General features: G+C 38.0%; 1 protein-coding gene across 1 annotated transcript in view; it reads left to right on the top strand.

The window, feature by feature from the left end:
• Positions 1–7,269, top strand: part of LOC105756594 (putative olfactory receptor 14L1) — a 13,325-nt gene extending 6,056 nt beyond the window's left edge. The window contains exon 2 of the mRNA XM_012557190.2: positions 6,310–7,269. Coding sequence (XP_012412644.2) covers positions 6,310–7,269 — 960 coding nt within the window. The remainder of the gene's footprint in view (positions 1–6,309) is intronic.
• Positions 7,270–10,347: the final 3,078 nt, after the last annotated feature.

Genomic DNA, 10,347 nt, shown 5'->3' with positions numbered 1-10,347 from the left:
TTATTTTTAAATATAAATCAATAATATACCTTAAAATTGACCTTGTCTTAGATTCTACAAACTGGAATACATTATAATTCACTATAGCTTTGCTACCAGATTGTAAATTCTCTGAGAAAGTACAAGCACATCAGTCCACAAATAAATGTCTTTTTTTTTGTTCTGTCACTGACTTATGACTGTGTTACAATATTTATCTTGAGTATGATGAATTGTGTGGACCAGTCAACTCCATATACGGCTGATTAAATTGGCGTTCCAAAGTAATTATGTGAGTAACGGTGCCAGGCAAGAAGTTGTCTAACTCCTATTTCATTCAGTAAACTTTCTAATGTGGTTTCAAAGTTGTTAAGAGAGCAATACGCTCAAAGCAGTATCTGCAGTTCATCACTACAATGGAACTAAAATGTTTATATAGGCTAGGGTTAAGAAAAATTATAAGAAGTCCTCCATAAATGCTTTAATACACAATAGTAAATTTATTTCCCTTTAGGTTAAGGATGGAGCCCTAGTGGCACAGTGGTTAAGACTTTGGCTGTTAACGAAAAGGTCAGCAGTTCAAATCCACCAGCCACTCTGTGGAAACCCTATGGGACAGTTCTACTCAATCTTATAGGGTCACTATGAGTTGGAATTGACTTGACGGCAACGGGTTTGGTTCTTGGTTTTTTCAGTTAAGGATAATCCTTGGACAATATTTTTTCCTCTGAAAACAGTCAAGCACGATAATGTATATAACCTCAGCACATTTTAATTAGCATTAAGAAAACAATTTTGATTAACATTACTTTCCAACCATGCATTTTAAAGACCCTTTTCCGTTTAGGCAGGAATATTTGTGACTATGGGACTGAACTCCTGCACATCTCAAGAAAATAAACCAACGGACGCATTAACCATAAGGTGTTGTTGCTGTTGTTAGGTGCCATCGAATTAGTTATGACTCATAGCGACCCTATGCACAAGAGAACTAAACACTGCCCTGTCCTGTGTTGTCCTCACAATCGTTATGCTTGAGCCCTTCCTTGCAGCCACTGTGTCAATCCATCTCGTTGAGGGTCTTCCTTTTTTGATGACCCTCTATTTTACCAAGCATGATATCCTTCTCCAGGGACTGGTCCCTCCTGATAACATGTTCAAAGTACATAAGACAAAGTCTCACCATCCTCTCTTCTAAGGAGCATTCTGGTTTTACTTCTTTCAAGACAGATTTGTTCGTTCTTCTGGTAGTCCGCGGTATATTCAATATTCTTTGCCAACATCATAATTCAAAGGCATTATTTCTTCTGTGGTCTTCCTTATTTATTGTCCAGCTTTTGCATGTATATGAGGCAATTGAAAATGCCATGGCTTGGGCCAGGTGCACCCTAGTCCTCAAAGTGACATCTTTGCTTTTTAATACTTTAAATAGTTTTTTGCAGCAGATTTGCCCAGTGCAATACGTCGTTTGATTTCTGACTGCTGCTTTCTTGGAGGTTGATTGTGGATTCAAGTAAAGTGAAATCATTGACAACTTCAATATTTTCTTCGTTTATTATGATGTTGCTTATTGATCCAGTTGTGAGGACTTTTGTTTTCTTTATATTGAGATGTAATCCATACTGAAGGCTATAGTCTCTGATTTTCATCAGTAAGTGCTTCAAGTCCCCCTTGCTTTCAGCAAGCAAAGATGTGTCATTTACATACTGAAGGTTGTTAATGAGTCTTTCTCCAAACCTGATGCCACATTCTTCTTCATATAACCCTTCTTCTCAGATTGTTTGCTCTGTATGCAGGTTTAATAAATATAATGAAAGAATACAACCCTGATGCACACTTTGCCTGGTTTAAATCACGCAGTATCCCCTTGTTCTGTTCAAACAGCTACCTCTTGGTCTTTGTACAGGTTCTGTATGAGTAAATTTAAATGTCCTGTAATTTTCATTCTTTGCAATGTAATCCATAATTTGTTATGATCCACATAACCAAATGCCTTTGCATAAGCAATAAAACACAGGTAAACATTGTTCTGGTATTCTCTGTTTTCAGCCAAGATCCATCTGCAATTAGCAATGATATCCCTCATTTCACTTTCTCTTCTCAATCCAAATTGAATTTCTAGTAGTTCCTTTCATTGCACTGCTATAAACGTTTTTGAACTATTTTCAGCAAAATTTTAGTTGCCTGTATTATTAGTGATATTGTTTGATAATTTCCTCTTTCCGTTGGATCACCTTTCTTTAGAACGGTCACAAATATGGATCTCTTCCAGTCAGTTGACTAGGTAGCTGTCTTCCAATTTTCTTGGCATAGATGAGTGAACACTTCCAGCGCTGCATCCATTTGTTGAAACATCTCAACTGGTATTCTGTCAATTCCACAAGCTTTGTTTTTCACCAATGCCTTCAGTGCAGGTTAGACTTTTTCCTTCAATACCATTGATTTTTGGTCATATTTTACCTCCTGAAATGGTTAAATGTCGACCAATTCTTTTTGGTACAGTGACCCTGTGTATTCTTTCTGTCTTCTTTTGATGTTTCCTGCGTTGGTCAATATTTTACCCATAGAATCCTTCAATATCACAGCTTGAGCCTTAAATTTTTTCTTAGTAAAGTGTATGTATGGTACAATAAGGAAAAATGATTTATTGTAGGATCAGATTAATACACTTAGTGGAAACCATTTGATGATCTTTCAATGTATTTCTACACCAGTTGATATATCTAAACATTAGGTCCTTGTATAAAAGGTTAGTATTTGTAAGTGAAATATATAAAAAATAGTGAAGAGTATTTATGTGATGTATATAAATAATCCTCAGGGTAATGTAATTTTTATAATAAAACCCAAGAAGCATGCCTTCTAAAGGCAGATATTAGTTTGATGACACTTTTTAGGTTTTCCACATACGATAAATATTCAAATATATGTATGCATATTTACAAGTAAGATTGTAGAGAAATATTAGATTAACATTTACTTATAAAAATGACTGTTAATGATAACAGATTTTGTATCAAACAAATGGGGTATTTCATGTAGTGAAATGATTAACTTGATATTTGAGATTAACGGATTTTATGTCTCTTGTATATATCCTAGCTTCCTCCTTGACGACTTTGTTGAAACTCCCATCTCTCAACAACGAGCATCATAAAAATAAAAAAAAAACTTTGCCATTGATTGGTCCTATGGGGTTGATCTCTTGTCTGTGTTTCCCCAGATCTCAAACTGCAATTACTTTCTTTGTCTCTTTTGTCCCAGCTCAGTCTCTCCTGGGTGTCCTTGAAGCTATTTAGGATAGATATTTCAGTTTCTGAATTGTAATCTTTAAGCCTTGAATTTTATCTCTTCCTTAGAGAAACTCTGTGGTGATGTTTCTCTCAGTGAGGGTGAATTAAGTTCTTTCAGTTCCTGTTGCTATAAGAGAATGTTACTTCTATTACATTGCATGATAGCAAACACTCATGGATGAAGACAATCAATGAAGATTGGAGTTCCAGTCACGTGAAAGTGAAAAAGCTGTAACAAGGAAATAGACTAATATTATCTTTTATATCCCAGCTTTTCAGAGATTAATACACAATCATCATGTAAGTATCATCTATTGGCACTCTTTGAGGGATAATATACTTCTCTATAGAAGAAAACAGTGGACTTTTTTCTAAAATATTATTAAATTAATTGACCAGGTATGATCTTTAGATATATAGGTACTGAATTCCAAGCCTAGGTTTATTTTAGGTTTGGATAATCTCAAAATAAATTGATATATTATTGAAAATTCTGATTATTTTGTCTAAGATGCATTTAAGATAAGGCAGCCTCAGAGTGGAAAGAAATGACAGTTGGAGGCATAAAGGAACACATGCACACACAAGAATAGATGGGTAGAATTTGAATTGTGTTATTGAAAGAGTCACTTTGTCAAATTACACTCAGTTCTCTGAAATATTAATAGAATAATTGAAACTCTTTTTCCTCTGAAGGAGTACAATTCTAAACAGCTCTAAATTTTTTTTTCAGTAAAGTTAGTCTAAATCAAAATATATTTTCTTATTTCTTAAAGGATCTTCTGATTTTTTGTAATCTTGCATATATATGCTTAAAACACTTCTCCAAATAGTTATAAATAAATTCTAATAATATTTTGCTTTTATCTTGACCAAATTAACATTTATATCAACATTTTAAATTAATGTTACATTTTCACAATGTATTCTAATAAGAGTAGCTATTTTTTGTTTACATTGTTCTGCATATCTGAATGAGAAATAGTTCTTGAGTTCTCTCCAATCTTGATATCAACAATCATTAGAGGCAATGTTTGTCAAAAGTGTTATACAGCAGACAAATTGGGGTTCCTTTCTGAGGCACATGTCCCTCTCCTGAACAAAATACTTTTTGACAATTCTCTCATTTATAAAATCTTCTCTAATAAAAAGAAAATATATACTAAATTTATTCACAGTTATCAACACGTTTTGACATTGAGAAAAAATGTGCATTTTAAAGTATTATCTCAATTAGAAGATTGTGCTTTATCCACAACATAAAATAGACTATGCTAAGGATTTTAGCACTGAATTACTTTGGTGTTTAGTGAATTGGAATGTGGTGACTGAGATACCGTATTTTTATGTAGAGTTGCTATAGCAATTCACCCCACCACCAAGATAAGTAGTGCCCAAACACCAAAATGTGTCACCAGCATTTCATTCCGAGGACCGTCTATGGCAAGGAGTGCCAAACCCCTGTGGATTAAACACACTGGGAGCATGTGATGTGAGAACAAGCTAGAACACACTTCCTTTTGGCAAATGCTACAACATCAAGCCGCTGTTTATCAAGCCTTTAGATCAGTTACAGAGTTTTCTAGGGTAAGCAATAATTGATACTGTGACATGTGATATGTTTGAAATATATGAAACCATTCCGAGTTAGGAAAAAAAGAGACTAACTCTCTGAACGTGAAGGCAGAAGTGCAGGCATGAGACATGAACAAAAGTCAGGAACTGAGGCTTTAAATAATGAATACTGGACAGGGTCAAGGTTAAGACCATAGGAAGAGCACATGTACATTTGTATTTAGTCCTGGACTTTTGAGTTAGGATTTTTGTCATTCCCCTGGTTTAAGACACAAAATTTCCTTTAGATCGGGATACTGGTAAAACTATAGGTGGTTGGTAAAATTATAGCTGCACAATGTTGTACAGACACTGGCTGGGAAAAAAAATCATAAAAAGTATGATATAAATAAAATGTAATCTATGGTTAATGTTCATTTAAAAAACTCACACATATTAACATTATGGTAATGTGACTCTAAATGGGGAAAACGCTCTCTTGTTTTGTCCCCTCACTCACCAACGATTACATGTACATGCTGCACAAAAACACAAACTTTTTCTCTAGTGAGAATGGCAGTAACTATTGAGAAGCATAGATTAGCACCATAAAATGACTGGATCATATTATTTTATCATTTAACATGCATGAGGCTTTCCTACTACTTGCCAAAATCTCTGTATGTTGCGCACTTTCAGGAGAATAGCCAGGCCACTGTCAAAATAACCACATTCCAGTCCCATCTTCGACATTTATTGACACTGGCAATAATGTTGGGGTGAAACAATTAGCCAGTCTCCGCCTTATTTTCCTGAGCTCTTAAACTGGAGGTATCACAGCACTGATTGCTCCTTGACCGTACAGATAAAAATCATTAGTATGCACTATCCTCAACAAAATCAACATCACCATTTGCCAACATCTTCTCATTAAAAGAATAAGTGAGAGACTTATAAGATCTTAATATACATTAACTAACTAAGTCATCAGAATGCTCCTCAGACAGAATCATGAAACTTAGGTACCGAGAGGTTAAGTAGCTTGTCATGTAACTATAGCCAATAAGTTACAATGAGCGTACACACACTCAGAAATTCTGGATTCAGAAGCCTTGCCTTTAACCACTACATTTATCTTTGCCTCGTGAACAGTAAATACTAAATAAATGTTAACAATTTATTTAATTTCATTTACTCATCCAGTAGCTATAGACATACAATGAATCTCTAACTATGCCAAATACTTTGTACACATTGTGTCTCTTCCTCTTGATATGGTCTAGTGGACATACTTACACCACGGAAAATGGCAAGCACTACTATCAGCACCCCCTCCCTTTGGAGCTATTGTTAAACATGCATCAGCACATAACCCTAATATAAATCAATGCATTTCTGCCACTTGGAATATGAAACACTAATACTCCTCCTTATAAGTAAATCTTCAGCAGTCTTACTTCTGTGTGTTTGATTACATACACAGATCGCACTTGGTGAAGATGCCAAGTTAGAGATGATCAATCATAGAGCAGTCACTGAGTTTCTTCTTCTGGGATCCTCCACTGACCCAGGGACGCAAAACCTACATGGTACCCTGTTTCTAACGGTTTACTTGGCAGCCCTGACAGGAAATGGGCTCATCATCTTCCTCATTACTTGTGATCTTCGGTTTCACACTCCCATGTATTTCCTCTTGAAGAACTTGTCATTCATAGATTTCGGCTACATCTCTGTCACTGTTCCTAAATTTGTTCTAAACTCTCTGATGCACAGGAGCTCAATATCCTTCCTTGGGTGTGTTTTACAGGTGTTTTTTTTCGTAGTTTTTGCCTGTGCTGAATTAGCCATTCTCACAGTGATGTCCTACGACCTCTATGTGGCCATCTGCTGTCCACTGCACTATGAGGTCATCATGAACACAGGGGCCTGTGGACAAATGGTGGTGGCTTCATACATCAGTGGGGTGGTCTCTGGAGCAATGCACACTGCAGCGACATTCTCCATAACTTTTAGTTCTAATAGAATCCATCAGTTTTTCTGTGATATTCCACAAATTATTTTGATTGCAGATTCCCAATTGAACATAGGAGAACTTGGAATCACTGCACTTATTTTCAGTGCCTCACTGGTTTGTTTTGTGTTTATTGTTTATTCCTATGTTCACATTTTCTCCATAATCCAAAAGGCCTCCTCTGAGGGTAGGAACAAAGCCCTTTCTACTTGCATCCCTCTTCTGGTTGGTGTGATCTTGTTTATTCTAACTGCTTCCTTGGACTACCTGAAGCCACCGTCTAATGTGAGGTCAGTTCTTGATCTCATTTTGTCTGTGTTTTACACTGTGCTACCTCCAACATTAAACCCCATCATATACAGTCTTAGAAACAAGGAAATGAATGCAGCTCTGGGGAAAGTGTTGGGCATGGAAGTATTTAAATCAAATTAACCATATTTGGAAGGGTTAAAGAGAGGTCATTTTTCTTCAGTTCCAAAACACGTTTATTTTCAAATTTTAATCTTTATAAAATGTAGATTTGTATTAAACTGATGTAATCTTTAGGTGAATTTCGTAAGTCGCGTAGTTATCATTACAGAATGGCTTTTAGAGGCATAGAAAAAATAAAACCAGAGATATCATTGGTTACCTCTTTCACCTCTACTAACCACACGATTCTAAGTAGGATTAGATAATCTGGTGAACAAAACATATTTAGAAATATTAAGACATACAGTTCAAAAAGGCTGGCTTTCCTAATTGAAAAGTTTGCTTGAGAGGTTAGTAAAAATATTTTTTAATATAAATTATTTCAAAAAAAGTTGTACTATCAATTATTTTGATTTAAAAAAAGAACAAGTAATTGGTTTAACTTGGGCATCCACAATCCATAGAGATTCTGCACAAATCACACTAAGATTAAATTAGAAGTAAATTCATAAATTTAACTGCTTATATTTCCTAGATGATGAGTAACCTTATTGCATGGCAGACAAAAGCACCTTAAGAGGATGTATGGTGTGAAATCCTCACCCTTGATATTCGTACTCCCTACAGTTGCTCCCAGAGCAAACGTCCTCCTTGTAACTTTATGATGGATAAATTAAGTTTTCCCTTCACTTCTTAGGATAATGCTCTATATAAGTAGACATTGCAGAGTGTGTGGGGGTGAAGGGTTTCTGTCTTGTGTTCTTCCTGACATCAGCTTGCTGGCCTAACTGTACCCCTCTACAGAATGACTGTAGAATCTGTGCCATTCCACTGATAGCATATGATATTATCAAAGCATTTTCTTATAAGAACCCTGTGTTCCTCTAAGTGTTTGGTTGTGTTCAAGAAACTTCTTAGCTTTTTGTTTAGTCCAGTTTTCAAACCAAGCACTTCAATGGACAGAGTAGCAGGGGCTGGGGTCTGGGGACCATGGCTTCTGAGGGCATCTAGGTCAGTTGGAATAACAAAGTTTATTAAGAAAATGTTCTGCACCTTGCTTTGGTGAGTGGCTGCTGCCGTCTTAAAAGCTTGTGTGCAGCCATCTAAGATGCATCAACTGGTCCCAACCCACCTGGAAAAAAGAAGAATGAAGAACACCTAAGACGCAAGGAAAATATTAGCCCAAGAGATAAAAGGGCCACATGAACCAGAGACTCCATCAGCCTGAGACCAGAAGAACTAGATGGTGCCCAGGTACCCCCAATGACTGCCCTGACAGGGATCACAACAGAGAGTCCCTGATGGAGCAGTAGAAAAGTGTGGAGCAGAATTCAGATTCATGTAAAAAGACTAGACTTAATGGTCTGACTGAGACTGGAGGAACCCTCGAAACCATGGCCCCTGGATGCTCTGTTAACCTAGAACTAAAACCATTCCTGAAGCATGCTCTTCAGATGAAGATGAGAGTGTACTATACAACATAAAATAATACTTGTGGAGAGTTCCGGCAAAATGGCTCTAGGCAAAAGCACCATGCCATCCCTCCACAGCAAAGATCCGAAAAACCAAGCCAAACAGAGAATACAACAATCCTGAAACCCTAAAAGAACAAACGAAGAGATAAAGAACTCAGCCAAGCACCAAATGGAGTGAGAAAACTGACAGAGAATGGGCGAGGAGAGATTCATGCAGAGATCCCCTACCAGCTAACGCAGCGCGGATCCGCCATCTTGGACTCCTATCAGAGACCAGGAAACAGGGGGTATGAGAAAGCAGCCTCACGGAGCTTCCAGCGGGAGACAAAACAATCGGTAACTGGCGATATATGCTTTCCCACCCCCCACCCTTCTTCACCCCGATTCAGCCTCCTCTGCTTCCCATGGCCACAGTCTCTTGACCAGGAAACAGCAGCTGCTTGGATTCCACACACCCGAATGGGCGGCTCTCTGAGTGCAATTTGTTGGCTGCTGGTGTTGCTTTTTTTCCGCTTCTTTTTATTTCTTCCTTGCCTCTCCCCACCTCCCCCTCCTTTTGCTCTAGTACATCGCTCCGTGTGCCATCTTTGCTTCTTCCTGAGGGGCTACAGAGCTCCGGTAATTTGTGATATATACTTTCCCACTCTCTACCCTTCTTCACCCACACTCAGCCCCCTCCGCTTCCCATGGACACAGTCTCTTGTCCAGAAACACCAGCCCGCACTAGCTGGCTCTCTAAGTGCCATTTGTTGGCTGCTAGTGTTGCTTTTTTTTTTTTTTCCCTGCTTCTTTTGATTTCTTACTTGCCTCTCACCACCTCCCTCTCCCTTCGCTCAAGTACCTGGCTCTGTGCGCCATCTTTCCTTCTTCCTGAGAGGCTGCGGAGCTCCGTTTGAGTGTGGAGCTGCTTCCTGGTTTGGGCTGCCGTGCTGGTGGGATCCCAGGGCTTTTGTTCGTTTGTTTGTTTTGAATCGTTTGTTTGTTTTCCTTTCCTTTTCTTGAGTTGGGAGCCCTTTCTGGCCAGGCTGAGCTGTGTGGCAGGAAAACTCCCCTTCAGCTTCCACAGACATGCAGAGGGATCTTTGCGTGCATTTCTTTTTATGTTGTTTTTTTTTTTTTCTGTTTCTTTGGGGGCCTTTCTTGTTTTTTGTTTTTTTTTTTAATTGGTTTTGTTTCTTCTTCCTCTTTTTCTCTTTCTTCATTGCTCAGCTTCTCCTCTCTATATCTTCCTTCTCTTTATGTTCCCTGAATACCTGGCACTGTATACCTCTACACCTTCTAGTCAGGCTGTACTGCAACACCAGAGAGCAACTTCCCTAGACCTCATACCTGCACTTGTGGTATCCCTGGGAAATTTGCGGTTCTTTAACCTTTCTGATTCTTATTTATTCATTGTTTTCTTTTCTTCCTCCTCCCCTTTCTGTATTTTTCCATTTCATAGCCTCTCATCTCTCTACTCCAATGGCAAGCTCCCCTAGCATTCTTTTATGTTTGTAGGTTTTTGGCTCCTGTTCCTCTCTCCTCTCTCCCATATCCATCTTAGCTCCACACATAACAATCTCCCTGCTGCATCCTGTCTACCTGCACCGTGCACTTGACATCACACCACCAAGCAGCACAGGCA

The sequence above is a fragment of the Trichechus manatus genome, unplaced genomic scaffold (genome assembly GCF_000243295.1).
Source record: "Trichechus manatus latirostris isolate Lorelei unplaced genomic scaffold, TriManLat1.0 scaffold00089, whole genome shotgun sequence".
Classification (NCBI taxonomy): domain Eukaryota; kingdom Metazoa; phylum Chordata; class Mammalia; order Sirenia; family Trichechidae; genus Trichechus; species Trichechus manatus.
The sequence above is the reverse complement of the archived record's forward strand: the minus strand, read 5'-3'. Positions and strand labels throughout refer to the sequence as shown.